The sequence below is a fragment of the Rhinopithecus roxellana genome, chromosome 14 (genome assembly GCF_007565055.1).
Source record: "Rhinopithecus roxellana isolate Shanxi Qingling chromosome 14, ASM756505v1, whole genome shotgun sequence".
Taxonomy (NCBI): Eukaryota; Metazoa; Chordata; class Mammalia; order Primates; family Cercopithecidae; genus Rhinopithecus; species Rhinopithecus roxellana.
The window spans coordinates 60,780,787-60,803,633 of record NC_044562.1 but is presented as its reverse complement, the minus strand read 5'-3'; the positions used below and the strand labels follow the sequence as shown (position 1 = coordinate 60,803,633).

Here is a 22,847-nt window from a genome sequence, read left to right as displayed (position 1 = left end):
CCCCAGCAGGTAATGAAAGCTGCTGGAAGCCACCAGGCTGAATCCTCCAGGGTAGAGGGAGGCAAATACTGATGCAGATAAAGTGAACTGAGGCTGGGTGTGGTGGCTTATGCCTGTAATCCCAGCACTTTGGGAGGCCAAGGCGGACAGGTCGCTTGAGCCCAGGAATTTGAGATCAGCGTGGCCAACATGGTGAAACCCTGTCTGTACTAAATAAATTAAATAAATAAATAAATAAATAAATAAATAAATAAATAAATAAAAGTTTGCCAGGTGTGGTGGTGCACGCCTGTAATCCCAGCTATTCTGGAGGGTGAAGCAAGAGGATCACCTGAACCCGGGAGGCAGAGGTTGCAGTGAGCCAAGATCATGCCACACTGCAGTCCAGCCCAAGCAACAGAGCAAATCCCTGTCTAAAATAAATAAATAAATTGTAAAAAGTGAATTTAAAGCCAAAAGTGGTTTCCCCTCAGATTTTCTGATGATTTAGACACACATTGCCTGGTCACCTTTTGCTTAAGTATAAATTCAAAAAGGATGAGAAATGTATACTTCATGAGCCAATCGAGTGAGGACCTGTCTCTTCATCTTAATAGGAGACTAAGGCTTGAACAAGCAAATGAGGTCTCCAGGATCACTCTGGGTAAGAGGTGGAACTGGGATTTGAACCCAGGTCTGTGGGTGACAGGGCCCAGGCTCTGATATTTCACATTAGGGCCAGCCAGGGGTAGCTGGGGGACAACTGCAACCTCAGGGTGTCCCCAGAGTAGACGACTCACTTGTGACCATCAGCGATCACACTTTCTTACCAGCAGGTACACCACCATGAACTGTGGTGCCGGGCCTTGACGTAGGACCCAGATATGCTGGAAACTCCCGCCATAGGATTCAGGAACATTCCGAGCAAAGTTTGCTTCGAGCCCCAGAATAGAAAGTCCTAGCCAAAAAAGGATAATTGCTCAGTGACATGAGAACTGAAACTTTCGGGAGTTCGAGTCAGGGTGTATTTTTCATGACTATTTTGGGTCCTTCAGTCAGTTCTATGTTCTGTTGGGCAGAAGAATGTACTCTGAGGGGAATTTTTTTTATCACATCCTCACTGACGGAGCTCACAACATTTATTGAAAGTTTCAGCTGTCACTTCTGTATAAATAAACAGGATGAAGTGGGCAGCCAACAGCACATTAGAGATATTTTTAGACGTGGGTGGCGCTGCAATCCAGAAGGCTAACGTATCAAGGAGAGAGTGCCTGGTCCCAGAATAGCCCACCCACACACGGCCCTATCTGCCTCAGCATGGCCTCAGCGTGGGTTCTGTGGTGGCGTGGCTTCCTGCATCCGCTCCTTCCTGTTCTGTTTGGCCGGTGCAGAGATGGCAATAGCTCCTCCAAAAAATGCCACAGCTCCGCGCCTCAGAGGACAGGGGGCAGTGTTCAGGATCATGTATCACTGGATCTGCAGAACACCAAAACCTAAACTGCCTGTGGGTTTGGAGGGTCTGAGATATGGGACAGGATCATCATTCAAAGCAGCATTCACTGGGCAGATGCAGTGACTCACGCCTGTAATCCCAGCACTTTGGGAGGCCAAGGCAGGTGGATCACCTGAGGTCAGGAGTTTGAGACCAGCCTGGCCAACATAGTGAAACCCCGTCTCTACTAAAAATACAAAAATTAGCCAGGTGTGGTGGACCGTGTCTGTAGTCCTAGCTACTCTAGAGGCTGAGGCAGGAGAATCGCTTGAACCCAGGAGGTGGAGGTTGCAGTCAGCTGAGATTACACCACTGCACTCCAGCCTAGGTGAGAGAGCGAGACTCAGTCAAAAAAAAAAAAAAAAAAAAAAGAGGCAGCATTCTTACTGTTTAGCCCTGTAGCTGAGAAGCCTAGACTTGGTTTTCAGCAACAATAACACGTCTAACATTTACCGTGGACCAGCCACATAACGTATTCATTTGTTTTTTTCCCCACGATGAGACTCAGACTGTCACGACTTCCTGTGGCTTTTTCCACTTCTGTTTTCTTCTTGAAACATGAGTCCTTGCTCACCTGGAAAGACCACATACCCCAATGCCCACAGGCAGGGCACACCCTCTGCTGCCTGTCCCTCCTCATGCCTCATCTACTAGGCCTCTTGCATGGGCTAAGGGAGGCGTTGTGCACTGAGGGCAGTGACCTAGAGGGCGGCCAGGGAGGAAAAACAGTGACCGTATGATAGGGCTGGGGTAGAGGGGCACTGGGATGCTGGAGAGGCCCCTACTTTTTCTGTATAGCCTCTTAAAGCCCCCGAGGGTCTCCTCACATTTGATTTATGACCTCTGATCCATTTACTCACTGTCTAGATTAAGTATAAGGAAAAGTATCCTTCTATTACCTTCATTTTCACTGTTTTTGGAGCCCGTCATCTATTCATGTGGATCTCAAATTCTTTCTTATGACTGAAGAACTTTCTTTGACATTTCTTGTAGCACAGGTCTGCTGGCAATGAATCCCGTCAGCTTCTTTTTTCTCAAAAGGTTCTTATATCAACCTCTTTTTTTGTTGTTTTTGTTTTTGTTTTTGTTTTCTTCAAGACAGTCTTGCTCTGTCACCCAGGCTGGAGTGTAATGGCCTGATCTCAACTCACTGCAACCTCTGCCTCCCAGGTTCAAGTAATTCTCCTGCCTCAGCCTTCTCAGTAGCTGGGATTACAGGTGTCCGCCACCACACCCAGCTGATTTTTGTATTTTTAGTAGAGGCGAGGTTTCACCATGTTAGCCAGGCTGGTCTCTAACTCCTGACCTCAAGTGATCCGCTTGCCTCAGCCTCCCAAAGTGCTGGAATTACAGGTGTGAGCCAATGTGCCCAGCCTCAACCTCATTTTCAAAAGGTATTTTTTTCTAGGTATAGAATTCCTAGAATATAGAAAATTCCTAGGTGTAGAAAACAAGAATGTGTTTCCCCTCCCCCCAACCCCTAATACTTTCAAGATGTTGCCCATTGTCTTCCCGCAGGACAAGCCTCTGATAAGAAATTAAGAAATCTGCTATAACTCACTGTTCTTCTGTATGCCTTTTTTCCTCTGACTTCAAGATTTCTTCCTTTTTCTTTGGTGTTCAGCAGTTGGACTTCGATGTGTCTATGTGGTTGTTTGCTATTGTAGCTGCTTTGTTTTCTGTCCTGTTTTAGGTTCTCTAAGCTTCTTGGATCTGCAGTTTTATGTCTTTCATCATTTTTTTAAAAGCCTCAGCCATTACCTCTTCAAATATTTCTTCTGCTCCATTCCCTCTCCTCCTTCTGGGACTCTAACATTATGAGTTGAGGTTGATGTCATTTACAGGATTGTCATGTTACACAGGTCTTGGATGCTCTAGTCTTCCCCCACTTTTTTTTTCTCTTTGTGTTTCAGTTTGGTTAATTTCTACTGACATATCTTCAATTTCTCTCTTTCCTCAGTCTTCGTGTCTGCTGATGGGCCCATTGAAGGAATTCTCTCTGATGCTATGTCTTTTTATTTCTAGCAACTGTCTTTGACTTTGAGTTTCCACCTCTCTGCTTAAATTCTTCATCTGTTCATGCATATTGTCTACCCTTTCCACTAGACCCATTATCATACTAGCCATTCTAACATACCTGTCTGACATCTAGGTCATCTCTGAGTCTAATTCCATTCATTGTTTTGCCTCTTGGCAATGGATTGGTTGTTTTTTGTTACTTCTGAACAAAAAAAATATATAATTTTTATTGAATACTGAACATTCATGTATAGAACAGAGGTGACTACAGTCAATAGTATTTACATGTGGAAATGGGTAAGCCTCTTCTGTCAGACTGTTAATGTGGGATTTTAGTCAATCTTGTTAGGAATTGAACTGGGTTTGGGATTTGTCATTGTTATGGTTATCTTCAATGTACCATAGGCCTCAAGTACCTCTAGCAATGAGCTGCCATTGCCTTGTGCCCAGGGTTGGGACTAGGGCACTGGAGGAGATTTCTCAGTGTGGTGCCCCACCCTCTGCTTTCAGCTTTCTCTTGCCTGCCTGTGCTGCAGCATGGATCTCGCCCCACTTTCTCTTGGCAGTAGATAGGTACTGCTTGTTATTCTATACCAAGGTTATGTTCAAAGGCTTGGGGAGGGTTCTCTGTGTCCTGATCCAGCCTCAGTTTAGACAGGCCCTTCCCTGTGCCCTTTGCCTCAGAATTCCTACCCCTTTTTCCTGTGGCAGACAAACTCTGCTGGGGTCTTGGGTGCGACTGTCCTGTCCCTTCCCCAGCGAGAAGAGATCACTGTTTTTTGTTTTTGTTGTTTTGAGACAAAGTCTTAGTTTTGCTCTGTCACCCAGGCTCAAGTGCAGTGACGTGATCTCAGCTCACTGCAACCTCCACCTCCCGGGTTCAAGCGATTCTCTTGCCTCAGTCTCCTGAGTAGCTGGGATTACAGGCACCCGCCACTGCACCCAGCTAATTTTTGTATTTTTAGTAGAGACAGGGTTTCACCATCTTGGCCAGGCTGGTCTCAAACTCCTGACCTTGTGATCCACTAGGCTCGGCCTCCCAAAGTGCTGGGATTACAGGCATAAGCCACCATGCCCAGCCAAGGCCTCTGTTTTGTATGGTGCAGGATCCTAGGCCAGGATGGTTTCCTGGTGCCCTTCCAAAGAAAAAGAGTTCCTTCCTATCCTTCCACCAGCCATGGTGTGTCTTTGCCTGTGCCCTGGGGTGACAGGCTATGCTGTTCCTCCCTCAGCAGCCTAAGAAATCTGCTTCCCAGGAGAGAAGAGTCTGGGATGGTGGAAAGGGCTTTGAGCCTGTTCCTACCCTGGTTGCAGCCCTGGTGGTACAACTGCCACGGCAAGCCTGGCATCACACTGGCATCATGGGTACGGGGGTGAAGGGGACTTGACAACTGCCCTAGAGGCACTCAGGCTGCCCCTATGGGGCAAGGGCTCATTCAAGGCTTACTGGCTTATGGATGCCCACTGTGGCCTCAACCCCCAGTGAGTGCGACTTGGACCCAGACAAGGAAGTGTCCAAGCTGTGGCCAGATTTGGCCACCAAGGGAGAGGGACAGTGGTGAGGTGTGAGACCTGTGCAGTCACACCCTGGCCCTCTCACCTGGAAGCCCTCCAGTCTTCCTAAACCTCTGTTTCCCTGTCTATAAAACAACGGGTAACAGTGGTCCTCAAGCGTGAGCGAGATCACACACAGGCCCTGCTGAGCCTGTGCCTATCATGCAGGGGCACCCAGTGGATCTTCATGATAACAGCAGTTATCATGGAATGGTGACAACAGTGAATGCCACCAAGACCCCTCAGGCAGTCAGTCCCTGAGAACAGGCTCTGAGCCCCATGCAACACCAGAGGGGCCTTTCTTCCTGAGTCTCGGGGCTGTTTTGTGAAGCAGGGGGTTGGGAGTTGGGGGAAATGCAGGGCTGGAGGCAGAATGATCTGGCGTGGTCTGGGTTCTACCCATGGCCAGTGCTGTCTCAGAGCCTCAGTTTCCTCTGCTGGAAGAGGCACTTGGCACCCATGTACTGGGTTGGAAGATGACACGGAAAAGCACCGATGGCTGAGTCCACTTGGGTTTTGTCCACTTCATTTCAAAGGGCAGCCTGTGGCCTACAAACCCCTGTCTATGGGAAAAGTTGTTCAGAAACAGATGGCGTTTGCTCTCCCCAGAGAACCCTGGGGGAGCAGAGTCCTGAGAGCACCTAAGGGGCAGGGTGGGAATGAGCTCATCTGCTGCGACTTTGAGGGTTAGAATTCCTGGAGCAGAGGGGACTCTGCAATGGCTGCTCTCCAAGCCAAGCCCAAGGAACACCCCAATGGCACACCCTCTGCCCATGCCCCCCGGGCCTCTGGCTCAGCACAGCCACCTCCACTCCCTTCCCTCTAGCCTAGTGGCAGCCATAACTGTGGGTAAAGGCACCTGTAGCCATGGCAGGATAGGGTCAGGGGCCCTGTGGTGAAGTCCACACACACAGTCACACACACAGAATAACACAGTCACACACAGAATAACACAGTCACACCCGCACAGTCACACACACACACAGAATAACACAGTCACACCTGCATACACAGTCATACAGAATAACACAGTCACACCTGCACACACAGGTTCACACACAGAATAATACAGTTACACCCACACACAGGTACACAGAATAACACAGTCACACCACTCACATACAAATAATAACAGTTACACACACACGGACACACACACAGGATAACACAGTTACAAACCCACAGAAAATAAGTTACACTCACAGGGATACACACACACAGAGAGTAACACAGTCACACACAGAGAATAGCACAGTAACAGTCAGAATAACTGTTACACAGTCACACACAGAATAACACACACAATCACACACAGAGAATAACACAGTCACAGTCACACAGAATAACACAGTGTTACACAGTCACACATAGAATGTCTCACACACACAGAATAACAGTCACACACAGAGAATAACAGTCACACCCACAGTCACACACAGGATAACACAGTTACATATACATATAGTCACACACACAGTAACATAGAATTACAGTCACACGCAGAGAATAACAGTTACACACAGTCACACAGAACACAGTCACACAGTTACACACAGAATAATAGTCACACAGAATAGCACAGCTATTCACATACAGTCACACACAGGGAATAACAGTCACACACAGAATAACAGTAACACACAGTCACACACAGAAAATAGTCACACACACAGTCACAGAAAACAGTCACACACAATGTCACACAGTCACAAAGAGAACAACAGTCACACACAGTCACACACAGAATAACGCAGTTACACACAATCACAGAGGATAACAGTCACATGCAGATAATAACAGTTACACAGTCACATAGTCACAGAGAATAACAGTAACACACACAGTCACACAGAAAATAGTCACACACACACAGTCACATATAGAATATAACAGTCACACAGAGACAATGTCACACAGAGTCACAAAGAGAATAACAGTCACAGTCACACACAGAATAATACAGTTACACAGAGAATAAGTCACACATTCACACACACAGAATAACACAGTCACCCACACACAGAATAACAGTCACACAGTCACACACAGAATAGACACACACAGTCACACAGAAAATAGTCACACAGAATAGCAGTCACACAGAATAACACTGTCATACAGTGAATAACAGTCACAGTCACACAGAATAACACTGTCACAGTGAATAACAGTCACACAGTCACACAGAATAACACTGTCACAAAGTGAATAACAGTCACACACACAGTCACACAGAGAATAATAGTCATACAGTGAATAACACACACACAGTCACACAGAGAATAACACTCATGCAGTGAATAACAGTCACATACACAGTCACACAGAGAATAACACTGTCATACAGTGAATAACAGTCACACAGTCACACACAGAATAACAGTTACACATAGTCACACACAGTCACACACAAAGAATAACGGTTACTGTCACATACAGAATAACAGTCACACACAGATGCGACACCAGCCCGTGACCTTGCCTGGGGTGGCAGAAGGAGCTGGTGGCGGAGAAGCCGGTGGCAGAGGTGCAGGCTTCATTGGCCACCCAGCCTGGGTCGTCCTTCTGGTGCAGACAGAGCTGTGAGAGGCCCCACAGCCACGCCAGGGCTTCCTGCACCACGGCCCGCCATGCAGGTTGCCTGGGAGTCCCCCTGGAGCCGTTGGGACCCTGCCCTCCTGGATCCAGGGCCACTGCCTCGGTACCGGGGCTTTTCCAAGCCAAGCTCCAGGGCCGCGTGAGGGGCCACGGTGCAGCACCCCTGGCTGGGGTCCCGCGTTGGTTCCCCTGCCTGCCCAGGGTCTCACCACCTCCTCTTCCATCCACAGGAGCTACAGGGAGCTGGCCGACTGCACCTGGCACATGGCGGAGAAGCTAGGCTGCTTCTGGCCCAACGCAGAGGTGGACAGGTTCTTCCTGGCAGTGCACAGGCACTACTTCAGGGCCTGCCCCATCTCAGGCAGGGCCGTGCGGGACCCGCCTGGCAGCGTCCTCTACCCCTTCATCGTGGTCCCCATCACGGTGACCCTGCTGGTGACGGCACTGGTGGTCTGGCAGAGCAAGCACACAGAGGGCATCGTGTAGGCAGGGCCCAGGCTGCTGTGCACCCAGGCTGCAGGGTGAGGCCAGGCAGACCTGGGCGGGGGCAGCTTCTGGATCCTTGGGACAGAGCAGGCCCACAATACCCCCTCTTCTTCCAACCAAGAAGAGCTCACAGGAGTCCAAAGTAGTCAAGGCTCTGGCATTAACCTGGAAACCCCCACTGGCTGGAGGCCACCTCCACCCTAGGAAGGGGTCAGGGACGTGACCCCAACTTACCTCTGGAAAGGGTCCCAACCCAGGCTGCTTACCCCATAGCCACATTTGTGGATGAGTGGTTTGTGATTAAAAGGATGTTCTTGAACTTGAAAAGAGTCATTACCTCTGAGTACCCATCACTGGGAGAAGGGTGGAAACCCAGGCCCTGTGGACTCTCTTTCCTCTGACAGGAGGAATCAGGGGCCTTTGCTCGGGGGTGACATTGGAGGCAGTACTGAGTGCACTGAGGTGCTCCTGGGGATTCTGGGGCCCTTGCTGCCCCCGGCGACACAGAATAACACAGTCACACCCACACACACGGAGTAAGTCACACCCGCACAGTCACACACACAGAATAACAGTCACACCCACATACACAGTCACACACACAGAATAACAGTCACACCCACACACAGTCACACCCACACACAGTCACACACACAGAGTAACACAGTCACCCACACACACAGACACACAGTAACACAGTCACACCTGCACACAGTCACACAGAATAACAGTCACACTCACACACACTGTCACACACAGTAACACAGTCACACCCATGCAGTCACACACACAGAATAACACAGTCACACCTGCACACACAGTCACACACACAGAATAACACAGTCACACCCACACACACAGACACACACAGAATAACAGTCACACCTGCACACAGTCACACACAGAATAACACAGTCACACCCACACAGTCACACAGATTAACACAGTCACACCTGCACACACAGTCACACACAGTCACACAGTCACACACACAGTCACACACAGAGTAACAGTCACACCCACACAGTCACACACACAGAATAACACAGTCACACCCACACACACAGTCACACAGAATAACACAGTCACACCTGCACACACAGTCACACAGAGTAACAGTCACACCCACACAGTCACACAGAATAACAGTCACACCCATGCACTGTCACACACACAATAACAGTCACACCTGCACACAGTCACACACACAGAATAACACAGTCACACCCACACACAGTCACACACACAGAATAACACAGTCACACCTGCACACACAGTCACATCTGCACACACCAGGGCTGGATACACTGAGATCACAGACCAGGAAGGGCTGGGCCCCTCCCCACAGATACCTGGGGCCTCAGATGCAGGCTCTTCCTGTCTGTCCCCAAGGCATCACCGGGCTTGGCCTTCTGTCCCTCACCTCCCTGCACCCCATCCACACTTCTGCCCATGTCCCCACCTGTAGCTGGGCTTCCAGAAGGTCCTGGCTCCCCAAAGGAGCCCCTCCATGGTCCCTCCTGGGTGTCCTCTGAGTTCAGACCCCTCCTCTCGGGCCCCTGCAGCCCCCAGGACCTGTCCCTTCTGCAGTGACTGAGAAGAGTGTCCACTCCCTCATCACCTTCGACTTGGCCTCTCCCTCTGCCCCACATGACAGCCCCATCCAAACACGCAGCCAGTGCCGTGGCCTTGTAGTTTCAGCTTCAGCACACCACAGCCACGTGGGGCCACCCACCGCCCGGCCTGGGCTGAGGCCATCAGACGCCAGGCAGCTCATCACAGCAGCCTCCCCACACAGAGCCCCTGAGCCTCCTCCTGGGTGTTGCAGTCCCCACCCCACCCCCACAAGGTGCACCCAAACCTCCCCACCCAACCAGTCCCAAGAGGCATCCCCAGCCTAAGAGACCAGAAGGAGCCCCGAGTGGCTTCTCGGCTTCTCCAGCAGAACCATGGCTGTGGTGTGGGCCCGTTTTCCCCAGAGGAGCAGGTGTGGCTGTGCCTTCCACTGGGTTAGGAGAGGAACCCAGGGTTGCTGACAGTGGGCGGTGGCCTCAGGGGCTGATCCTCGTCTCTGTGTTGTTGGGAACCGCCGGGACTCCACTGTCCATGACCCAGTCTCAGCCTTGGGCCCTCAGTGAGGGTCTGGTCAGTCTACTGCGCCAGGCCCCAGCTTCCTCCGCTTCTAGGATGTGACCGTCTATGAGTAGAGAAGCCGAGGGTGCCCTAGGGCCAGTGGTTTGGGCCACAAGGAAAGAATAAGTATGACAAGAACAGCAGTAGAGTTTGCGTGAGCCGGGCACTGCACTGTGAACTTGTATTTATGAAACTCTCAGAGAAGCCCCTTGAGGGAGGGCCTGTCCTTGTCCCCATTTCACAGAAGAGGAAAACAGAGTTCAAGTCACTTGCCCGAGTTCCCTCAGAAATCTGTCCAGTAAGATTCCTTGAGATACTTCAATACACAGGACAGATGAAGGCAAAGAGGGGCCGGGATGCGCCTCCCCCTTCTCTCCTCTATTCCCCCCTCAGCTTCTCCCCCACCTGCCCCCTGGGCCACAGTGGGGCCCTGCCTCGCCCCTGTGTTCACAAGCTGGCCTTTCCTGAGAGGCCTCAGTGAGGGCGAGGAGACAGGAGGTGGGAGCTTCTCACACAATTTTGACCTGCGGTACTGACAGCATCTCTCAGACAAACTGCAGCTGGGCCAACCTGGTTGGGGGTGCTGTGCTGGGACCTGAGTCAGGGACCACCGGAGGAGGTGGCCCTTGAGCCACCCTGGAGCCCGGGGCCATGGCTGGGTCGGTCGGCTAGGCAGGCCTGGGAGCTTCTGGTGGAGTCCTCCCACATGGGACTGGGGAAAAGAGGGATTCATTGAAAATTACCACCAAAACAGCACCTACAGGGATGGCCCACAGGTCCATTCCAGGAACATTATCAGTGAAGCCAGGCTGGGGCTGTCCTCTTACCAGTAAGCATTTGTCACCTTAGTTGACCATGCTTTTTAAGACACTGTCCAGTCCACAACATTCGCTCTGCCATCTCCACTTCCAGAAATCTCACCCCTCCCTGGGATCCAGGGACCCCTGAGCCCTCAGCCAGCTCTTCCTCCACCTGCCTCCTTTCCTAAGGCCCCAGTCGTAACCCACCTGTACTCTTACATCACAAACTGGTTATGAGAGCTGGAAGAAAATGGGACAATTGTCTCGGCTCATCCCCCACTTCTCCCCCAGAAAGCCAGGGAGCCCTGAGGACCCTAGTGGCTAGCCCAAGGTTACACCGCCAGTGGCAGAGCCCCAGACCCTGGCTCCAGCAGCCCCGCAGCCCCCAGGCCCCCAGGTGGGGGTGCAGAGCCCACTGCTTTACCCAGGGCTGAGCTGCACACGCAGAATCCTTCCAGAATCCATTTTAAGGCTGTGGCATCTTCAAGGACAAGGACCCTCACCTTGCCATGTGCTTTGCCAGCTGTGTGTGCATGCGTGCGTGTGCACGCATGTGTGTACGTGTGTGTGCGTGTGCATGTGTGTGTATGTGTGAATGTGTGCGTGTGTGCGCATGTGTGTGCATGTACGTGTGTGCTTGCGTGTGTATGTGTGAATGTGTGCGTGCACGTGCATGCGTGTGTGTGTGTGTGTGTGTGTAGAAACAGTAAATGTCAAGTGGCACTATCCCCTCCAAAGTTCTATTGTTTTATTCAGTGGTCACGACATGGGGTTTTCGTTGGTTCCAGGCCTGCTGTTTGCTGCTGGTTGTGGTTGTGGAGGGGTGTGTTATACTTTGTGGACATGAATCTCCTGCCACACATCTTTCTAGGTGGCCACTCACAGCTGTGCTACCACCTGCCTCAGATTAATAAGATTTGTTTTGATTAAGGAAAGTAACCTTTCCCAGGACACCAGGACACTGGCTGCTTTTCACATCACAGCACTGACAGACGCTCATGACCACTGCCCCATTATAGGGAAACAGACCAAGGGAAATGAGACATTGAAATTCAGAGGCTGGTTTTATGTAGAAGAAGGTGTTCCCAGAGCACTCTGATTAAAAAGGTCTGATCCAAAAGATTTCACCCAACTTCGTAAACTTCAGAGCGTCAGCTGTTCTGGAAGAAGGACAGTATGCCTATTCTACCACTTGGAAAAGATGACAATAGACATCAGAAATCAATGTGACAGGCCGGGCATGGTGGCTCATGCCTGTAATCCCAGCACTTTGGGAGGCCAAGGTGGGCGGGCAGATCACTTGAGGTCAGGAGTTCGAGACCAGCCTGGCCAACATGGTGAAACCCCGTCTCTACTAAAACTGCAAAAAATTAGCCAGGCATGGTGGCACACATCTGTAACCCCAGCTACTCAGGAGGCTGAGGCAAGAGAATCACTTGAACCCAGGAGGCGGAGGTTGCAGTGAGCTGAGAGGGCGCCATTGCACTCTAGGCTGAGCAAGAGAGTAAGACTCGAAAATAAAAAAGAAAAAGAAAAAAGAAAAGCAAAGAAAAGGGAGGGGAGGGGAAATGCGACAGAAAAGACTGCGCTGAGACCAGGTCTTCCTTACTGTCCCACCTCCACACACTCCCAACTCACGGGGACAATAACGGCTTTCGGCTTTCCTTGTCAGGTCACGATGGGCAGCGGGTGAGGTCCACAGGCAAGGCCTGTCGTGGCTGGGATGGGCAAACTCTGCCCTTACCAGGGTACCCTGTCTGGTCAGGTTCCTGGTCAAGTCACGAGGCTGGGAACCAAGAACTGAATGCCAGCACGTAATGTGGTAAAGGAGAGGTGGAGCGGGCCTGGAAGCACCGTCCCTTCTCCATCCTTCTCTGATGGGCCCAGGGCGGGAGGCAGTGTTGACACAGGGAGGGCCTGGGGTCTCTGCTAAGCCGATGGGGAAACCAATGGCGGGGGGGGGTGATTTTTGATTTGGGGGTTTTTGTTGTTGTTGTTCTTTTTTTAATTAATTTTTTTTTTTTTTTTTTTTTGAGAAAGAGTCTCACTCTGTCACCCAGGCTGGAGCGCAGTGGTGTGGTCTCGGCTCACTGCAACCTCCACCTCCCGGGTTCAAGCAATTCTCCTGCCTCAGCCTCCTGAGAAGCTGGAATTACAGGCATGCGCCACCACGCCCAGCTAATTTTTGTATTTTTAGTAGAGACAGAGTTTTGCCATGTTCGCCAGGCTGGTCTCAAACTCTTGAGCTCAGGCGATCCGCCCGCCTTGACCTCCCAAAGTGCTGGGATTACAGGTGTGAGCCACCGCACCTGGACTCCAAAGGCAATTCTAATTAAAAAAATAAGACTGAGTGGCTTTGTTGTGTCCTGAGCTGGAGAAACAAACACTCCCTTATCCAGAGCTTGTCATAAAAATCCATGTCATAGAATGTCATAGAAATCCGTAGGAAAAAAAATGAATTGGAAGTCAAAAAATCTTTAAAAGGCAAGGGAAAAATATGGAATTTAGCATGGGAAATGGAACTGCCCAACTACGTCACTGCTGCCAAAGTTGCTTGTCTTAATGAGCTCCCAGAAATAAAATTGCTCTGGGGACAGGGTTTCTTGTAAACCAAGAAGCAGCTCTGGATTGGAAAAATCTTCAAAGAAAGGACCTCCCTGTTGGATTTGCCACTAAGGAGGCCACAGACAGCCTGGAAACGTAGGGGCAGAGGCAGCACCAGAATGCACAATGAGTCTGAGCCTGGGAACAGGCCATTCCTGCCGGAGAGAAAGCCCTGAGGCCTCTGGAGATGCGCTCTGCCTCTTGTTCATCAGAAATGAAAACTGGGCTGGGCATGGTGACTCACGCCAGTAATCCCAGCACTTTGGGAGGCTGGGGGTTTTGGGGGGGATTATTTGAGGTCAGGAGTTCCAGACCAGCCTAACTTGGTGAAATCCCCAATCTCTACTAAAAATCCAAAAAAATTAGCTGGGCATGGTGGCAGGCGCCTGTAATCCCAGCCACACTGGAGGCTGAGGTAGGAGAATCACTTGAATCCGGGAGGCGGGGGTTGCTTTGAGCTGAGATCACACCACTGCACTCCAGCCTGGGAGACAGAGTGAGACTCCATCTCATAGATATAGATAGATAGATAGATAGATAGATAGATAGATAGATAGATAGATAGATAGATAGATAGATGATAGATAGATAGATAGATAGATAGATAGATAGATAGATAGATAATAGACAGGTGATAGATAATAGATAGATAGATAGATAGATAGATAGATAGATAGATAGATAGATAGATAGATGGATAGATAATAGATAATAGATAGATAATAGGTGATAGATAGGTGGATAATAGATAGCTAGCTAGATAGATAGGTGATAGATAATAGATAGATGATAGATAATAGATAGATAGATGATAGATACATAGATAGGTGATAGATAATAGATAGGTGATAGATAAATAATAGATAGATAGGTGATAGATAGATAGATAATAGATAGATAGACAGATAGATAGTACCATCTTTCTGGAGGCCAAGTTGGAAATATGTACCAAAAGTCTTGAAATGCTTATTCCCAGTAATTTCCCTTCTAAGAATGTATCCCAAGGACATAATTAAAGATATGCAAAAGGACTTGCAGGGACAGATCTTCACCTGGAGTTATTTATAAGAGCAAAGGGTGGAAACACCCTCAATGCCCAACACTGGAGGACTGTCAATCAGATTAAAACCCAGATGACAGGGAAAAACTGTTCAGTCAGATCAAACCCAGATAACAGGGAAAAACTGTTCAATCCAGATGACAGGGAAAAACTGTTCAGTCAGATCAAACCCAGATAACTAGGGAAAAACTGTTCAATCCAGATGACAGGGAAAATAGGTTCTTTTTTTTTTTCTTTAGAGTCTCACTCCGTCACCCAGGCTGGAGTGCAGTGGCACGATCTTGGTTCACTCACTGTCACCTCCACCTCCCGGGTTCAAATGATTTTCCTGTCTCAGTCTCCCAAGTAGCTGGGATTACAGGTGTGCACCAGCACGCCTTGCTGTATTTTTGTATTTTTAGTAGAGACAGGGTTTCCCCATGTTGGCCAGGCTGGTCTGGAACTCCTGACCTCAAGTGATTCACCCACCTTGGCCTCCCAAAGTGCTGGGATTACAGGCGTGAGCCACCACCATGCCTGGCCGGGAAAAACAAGTTCTTAAATTAAGTACATGGGAATTTTTTTTCATAGTGTAAAGGGAAAAGGGAAAGTGTAATAGTCCCATGGTGTAATTCCCATAGTGTAATTGGGAAAGGCAGATTATGAAAAAGGAGAGGGAACTGATCTCAGTTTTGGTGTGTGTGTGAACACATTTCCCAGGCCATATCCAAGTGGGGGAAGAGCGCATCATACAAGTAGCAGAAATGTTAACAACAGGCTATGGTCTGGATCTAGGTGCCACATCCCAATTACTGGGCTGTCACTCCCTGGCATTAGATCAGACTTAGCAGGTTCTGAGCCTTTTTTTTTTTTTTTTTTTTTTGAGACAAAGTCTCGCTCTGTGGCCCGGGCTGGAGTGCAGTGGCCGGATCTCAGCTCACTGCAAGCTCCGCCTCCCGGGTTTACGCCATTCTCCTGCCTCAGCCTCCCGAGTAGCTGGGACTATAGGGGCCCGCCACCTCGCCCGGCTAGTTTTTTGTATTTTTTAGTAGAGACGGGGTTTCACCGTGTTAGCCAGGATGGTCTCGATCTCCTGACCTCGTGATCCGCCCACCTCGGCCTCCCAAAGTGCTGGGATTACAGGCTTGAGCCACCGCGCCCGGCCTTTTTTTTTTTTTTTTGAGACGGAGTCTCGCTCTGTCTCCCAGGCTGAAGTGCAGTGGCACAATCTCGGCTCACTGCAACCTCCGCCTCCCTGGTTCAAGCAATTCTCCTGCCTCAGCCTCCCAAGTAGCTGGGATTACAGGCACCCGCTACCATACCTGGCTAATTTTTACATTTTTAGTGGAGACAGGGTTTCACCATGTTGGCCAGGCTGGTCTTGAACTCCTGACCTCAAGTAATGCACCCACCTCGACCTCCCAAAGTGCTGGGATTACAGATGTGAGCCACGATGCCCAGCAGGTTCTGGGTCTTGACTGGACCCCTTTTTAGCTGTGTGACTTTGAGCAACCTCTTCATCTTTCGATAATTTTATGTGCATGGAAAAGATGCCTTAGCATTGGTCATATGCCCTATTCCAAGGATGGTGTTTGAGCTCCAAAGAGCAGGCCACCTGCTAGAGGACCCGTATTTTGCAGGGACAGGGATGAGGATGGGATGCAAGAAGAGAGCACATGTAGGCTGAGAGCCTTGAGAATGGGAGAGGAAAGAGGTTTCAAGACACTTTTCTCTAGATTGTGAACAAAATTGCCCTTTGGTTCCCCCTAGAACAAATTTAAGAAGGACCCAAACTGCTTTTCAAGGCTGTTTTAGGAGGTGAACTTGGATCTCACTTTGTTTTTTCTTCCTGGGCCTGTGCTGAGGTGGGCCATGGGTGCCCATCTTTATTTGGGTTACAAAAATATGAAGGGGGTGCAGAGGAACAGCAGAAAGAGGGCAGCCCTCCAAAGCATCCCTCTCTGCCCCACACCAGCCACAATCCTTGGGCCTGGGAACAGCACTCATGCCCCCACGCGAATCCCTTCCCCACAGACACCCTGGCAGGAGGCTGGGGAAGTTTGCTCCCTGTTTTCTGGGGGCAGGGCAGGAGGCAGACAGGGTGACTGGAGGTGCATGTCCATGACAGGTGGCAGCTGCTTTCCATCCCCAATGCAGCCTGCCATGACAGCACCTACATCCCAGCCCTGCCCCTGACACCTTCTTGCAAGAAGCAGTGCCACCTTTAAAACGTTTCAGATGGTCAGGCGGGGTGCAATGGCTCCCACCTGTAATCCCTGTACTTTGGGAGGCTGAGGAGGGCAGATTGCTTGAGCTCAGGAGTTCGACACCAGCCTGGGCAACATGATAAAACCCCGTCTCTACCAAAAATACAAAAACTTAGCCAGGTGTGGTGGCACACACCTGTGTTCCCAGCTACTCTGGAGGCTGAGGTGGGAGGATCACTTAAGCCCAGAGGTGGGAGGCTGCAGCGAGCCGAGATCGTGCCACCGCACTTCAGCCTGGGTGACAGAGCAAGACCCCATCTCAAAAGAAAAAAGTTTCAGATGGTCATAGGTGTGAAAGTATATAATGTAAATAAAATGTTTTTAAAAAATAATTTTTTCAAAAGTTGTAGCATAGAAGTGATGGCACCAGGCTGCCTGAGTTCAAACAAAATGCTAGCTGTGCCAATTTAAAATGGTGAGGCAGGCCGGGTGCAGTGGCTCACACCTGTCATCCCAGCACTTTGGGAGGCTGAGACTGAGGCTGGAGGATCACTTGAGCCCAGGAGTTTGAGACCAGCCTAGGCAACATAGTGAGACCGCATCTCTACAAAAAAATTTTTTTTAATTAGCTGGGTGTGGTGGCATGTGCCTGAAGTCCCAGCTACTCAGGAGGCGGGGGGGGAGGATCGCTTGAGCCGGGGAGGCAGTAAAGCCATGATCACACCACTCCACTCCAGCCTGGGTGACAGAATGAGACAGACGGAAGGAAGGAAGGAAGGAAGGAAGGAAGGAAGGAAGGAAGGAAGGAAGGAAGGAAGGAAGGAAGGAAGGAAGGAAGGAAGGAGGAGGCAGGAGGGAGGGAGGGAGGGAGGGAGGGAGGGAGGGAGGGAGGGAGGGGAGGGAAGGAAGGGCAAGGCAAGCTCCTCAACCCTCTGGGCTTCAGTGTCATTGTCTGCAGAGGGCTGGCCGTGGACACTTCAAGGACTCACAGTGAAGACAGCCCTTGGCCATGTGCTGGGCACATCACAAACGCTGCTAACCAGGGCCATAGTGATTCACTTTCACAGAAGGGCTGGGGGCTGTGGCTGCAGGTGCGCGTGTACATACGTGGGCATGCTCCTGTCTCTCAGTGTTCCCAGCCCTTCTGCACAGAAGGTGCAGGTGAGTCAAAGAGAGAATAATCGGTGATCATAATGATAGGAAATGATCAAGTTCAGGGATTCTGTCCTCCTAGGGCTCGGCTGAGGATAAAGCAGTGCAGTCAGGGTCTGCTCAAGCTGCTGCTGTAAGACTGGGGACTTAAACGACAGAAGTGCGTTTCTTGCAGCTGTGGAGGCTGGAAGCCTGAGATCAAGGGGTCGGCAGGGTTGGTTTCTTCTGATGCCTCTCTTCTTGGCTTGCCACTTCCTCCCTGCCTCACATGGTTGTCCTTCTGTGCCTGCATCCTAATCTCTCTCTTTTACTTTTCTTTTGAGATGGGGTCTCACCCGGTCACCTAGGCTGGAGTGCAGTGGTGCAACCTTTGCTTGCTGCAGCCCCCACCTCCCGGGTTCAAGTAATTCTCCCACCTCAGCCTCCCAAGTAGCTGGAATTACAGCCGTGTGCCACCATGCCTGGCTAATTTTTGTATTTTTAGTAGAGATGGGGTTTCACCATGTTGGCCAGGCTGGTCTTGCACTCTTGACCACAGGTGATCCACCCATCTTGGCCTCCCAAAGTGCTGGGATTGCAGGTGTGAGCCATCACAACTGGCCCTAATCTTCTCTCCTTATAAGGGCACAGTCACATTGGGTTAGGGCCCACCCAGTGACCTCATTTAACCTTAGTCACCTCTGTAAAGACCCTGGGTCCAAACCCAGTCATATTCTGAGGTACTGCAGATTAGGACTTCAAGATGTGAAGTCACATTCTGAGGCAGGTACGCAACTTAGCCCAGGACAAGAGCCACCTCCCCAACCATAAAAGTGTCACCCATGGCAGTGGGGTTTTCTACCTGACTCAACACAGCCAATGTCAGGTGGAATGGAATTAAAGTGTTGTAATTCACGTGAAAAGGCATGGAAAACAGCACTGCAGTAAGGCATTGGCTACAGAAACATCACAAGATTGAATAAAGACCTGTTTTGCATCAATGCACATCATGGCACATTCTCATTGTGGGAAAATGTGGTTTAATGAGGGAGCCACGGGGAGGAGCAGAAAGACCTCAGGGAGATTCCAAAGAGGATTCCCAAGCAGGTGCATTCAAGGGCACTGGTGAAAGGCAGCAGGGGCTTGCCATCCCACTTCTGAAAAATGGGCAACTCTTCTCTTCAATGATGCCCATGTTCCCCATGGGGGATGGCGGTGGCGGGGGGAGAAGGCAGGACCGACAAATCAACCTGCAGCAGGAGGTGGGAAAGGAGGGCAGGACTGCTGCCAAACCAGCCTGCAGCGGGAGGTGGGGAAGGAGGGCAGGACTGCTGCCAAACCAGCCTGTAGCAGGAGGTGGGGGAGGAGGGCAGGAGTGCAGCCTGGGCCTGCTTCCTGAGGCTAAGAGATGCCACCCCTGCAATCCCAGCACTTTGGGAGGTCAAGGTGGGAGGACCGCTTGAGGCCAGGAGTTTGAGATCAGCCTGGGCAACACAGTGAGATCCTGTCCCTACTAAAAAATTTTTTTAAATTGAGAGAGACAGATGTCTGCCAGCCAGCCTCACACAGCAGGCCAGCCCGGGAGAAAGCAGTGGAGGAACAGAAAGGCACTGAGCCCCTATGAAGGGGCCTGTCCCTGACCTCTGCTCTCCTAGTCTTCATCAGCCTGGAGGTTATGTCCATTTTGCAGTTAAGGAGATTGAGGCACAGGCAGGTGACAACACATGCCCAGTGTCCCTGAGCGAGCGCGGGTACTAGCGCCAGGATTGGAAGCCAGCTGTCTGACTCCAGGGCCCCCAGTTCACTAACGAGTCTGTGCTGCCCTCCTTGGCACAGGAGAGAGCAGAATCATCAGGAACTGGGATTTGAGGAGGGGAGGACAAGGGGGGCTGTGTGCCTCCAGCCATGTGTACACTTGGGTGCCTCACAACTGAGTATTTGCAACGCTGGGTACCATAAACCTAGTGGGCCACCCTCTGCGTGACTCATGCCACCTCCTGCCCAAGCTTTCCCGGGGCCACCCCTGCCCTGGAGGAGTGCCCAACACAGCAGCTGTCACGGCCGATCTCCTGGGAAACCCTCCTGACGGAGCCCAGCCCAGGGAACCCCACGGGATGCTCTGGTTCTCCTCAGCACTCTCTCTGGCCCATCAGCTTCAAGGACAGCTCTAAGTCGTACCCCGGAGAAGAAACTGGGGCACCTCCTGTTTCCTCCGCTCTGCTTCTCACCAGGGTGTGCGGAAAGGAGACCTGTGTCTGCAAGTCCTGCACCTGTTTCGTAAGCCTCACCTGAGCTTCCTGGGGATGGAGTCCTGTCCTGGCCCCCTGTTCCCCCAGGAAGGCTGGCAAGCCCACAGCCAGGACAAGTTGTGGGAAAACGCGGGGACCATAAGGCCACCCAGCCCAGGGAGGAATCTGTGTGTCTCCAGGCACAGCTCAGTCCCCAGCCCACCACAAGCTGGCCCCACGGGCAGCCCCACTGCCCCTGCTGTCACTGCTCCTGTGGCCCTACAGCCCACCCAAGGCTGCCAGGGGACCCTCCTTTCCTCCCAGCCCCCCGATTTTTAATTAAAAAGCAATGATTTCCCAAACTGGTACCAATAAGTGGTAAATTCCTGTTGACGGGTTTGGAGGAGACTTTCCTAGTTCATAGATTCCACGGTTTTAAAAAGATCACTGCTGTCTAGTTTTCCAGTCCTGGCCCCGTGGAAGGTCACGCGCAGCTGAAAATAATTTTCTGGATCAGGAAACAGGCCAGACTGACGTGTGCCCAGGCAGTTCCCTTGCTGGCCTTGGAAGACATCTGGCAGACACCTGGCTGCGGAGGTTCGACTTAGAGTCCAGCTGGGGCTCAACTCAGCTCGCTGGAGGGCAGGGGACTCTGGAAAGAAAACGGGCGCAGCTTGCCCTGTGGGCCCGGGGTTGTGCAACGCGTGGACACAGGACCGCACGGCCCGCAGGACGCCGGACGCCCGCTAGGGGCGCGCGCGAGCCAGGGACTCCACGAGGGCCCTGTGGGGAGCGAGCCCGGCAGCCAGGCCCAGGACCCCCTGAGTTCTCCTGCTCTTACTCCTCTCCCTTTGTTTATTTCTATCTTTTGTTTTTCTTTTCTTTTTCTAAATTTTCTTTTCTTTTCCTTTTCTCTCCTCTCCTTTTTTTCCCTTTCCTTTCTTTTTTTCTTTTTTTTTTTGAACAAAAAGCATAGTCACATGTACAGCCTAGAACAGCCAAAGAACATCTAATACCTAGCACGTAAAAAAAACTATTCACTGGCGTCATTAATTGTAAATAAATGTGACATACACGTCATCAGCCAATCCTCTATTGTTAGACATGAAGCTTGTTACCAATTTCCCCCTATGTCTTGTCACCTTTTATTATAGAAGTGCATTGTAGAAAATATAGGTAAACAAGGCCGGGCGCAGTGGCTCACACCTGTAATCCCAGCACTTTGGGAGGCCAAGGCAGGCAGATCACGAGGTCAGGAGATAGAGACCAGACTGGGCAACATGATGAAACCCCGTATCTACTAAAAATACAAAAATTACCTGGGCATGGTGGCATGCGCCATGTAGCCTGTAATCCCAGCTACTCGGGAGGCTGAGGCAGGAGAATCGCTTGAACCTGGAAGCTGAGGTTGCAGTGAACCGAGATCGTGCCACTGCATTCCAGTGCAGACAGAGCAAAACTCAGTCTCAGAAAAATAATAATAATAAAGAAGGAATAAAGAATAAAAAGAAAATACAGGTAAACAAACCAAACAGCCTTAATTCCAACCATACATTTTGGCATTAATTTATACTTAAGTACATAGATGATAGATAGATGCTTGTATTAAAAAAAAAAAAAAAAAGAAAAAGAGGACTTACTGGGCGCAGTGGCTACATGGTGAAACCCTGTCTCTACTAAAAATACAAAAATTAGCCAGGTGTGGTGGTGCGCACCTGTAGTCCCAGCTACTCAGGAGGCTGAGGTGAGAGAATCACTGGAACCCAGGAGGCAGAATTCACAGTGAGCCAAGATTGTGACACTGCACTGCAGCCTGGGCAACGGAGGGAGACTCTGTCTGAAAAAAAAATAATTAATTAAAATGGCCTCATACTCTTTTGTAAATGGCTTTATCAATTTAAAAATTACCGCTTTTTTAGAAAATGACTACACAATTTTTATAAGCTCTGAAGGGCAGGGAGTTCATCTGTTTTGTTTATATTTTTATTAATTTTTTTTTTTGAGACAGAGTCTCTATCACCCTGGTTGGAGTGCAGTGGCACTATCTCAGCTCACTGCAACCTCTACCTCCTGGGTTCATACAATTCTCCTGCCTCAGCCTCCTAAGTAGCTGGGATTACAGGCGCCTGCCAACACGCCCAGCTAACTTTTGTATTTTTAGTAGAGACGGGGTTTCACCTTCTTGGTGAGGCTGGTCTCCAACTCCTGACCTCAATTGATCCACCCACCTTGGCCTCCCAAAGTGCTGGGATTACAGGTGTGAGCCACCGTGCCCAGCCTGTTTTGTTTATTGCTATTTATAAATAACGCTCTGATGTGCACTTCCGTAATACGAATGTTTAGAAATAGAATATTTGGGTCAAGGAGATCCCTAGGCTCTGTGTAGCTGTTGCCAGATCCTTCACGCATGTTTGTGTCCTCCCGACACACCAGCATTGATTCAAGTTTCTACTTACTCACACTTTGGCCAGAACAGGGTATTAACTTTATCAGCTGGATCAGGAAAAGATGCTCTCAACTGCAGTTTTCATTACACACATCAAGGCCAATGTTTTCCCCATGGGTGTGGGCCATAGG

At 50.3% G+C, this 22,847-nt stretch overlaps 1 protein-coding gene across 1 annotated transcript in view; it reads left to right on the top strand.

Annotated features, from left to right (window-relative positions):
* The window catches only part of RAMP1 (receptor activity modifying protein 1), a 54,678-nt gene extending 46,223 nt beyond the window's left edge, over nt 1–8,455 (top strand). Inside the window, exon 3 of the mRNA XM_010357962.2 lies at nt 7,873–8,455. Coding sequence (XP_010356264.1) covers nt 7,873–8,128 — 256 coding nt within the window. The 3' untranslated portion in view covers nt 8,129–8,455. The remainder of the gene's footprint in view (nt 1–7,872) is intronic.
* The last annotated feature ends 14,392 nt before the right edge of the window (nt 8,456–22,847 follow it).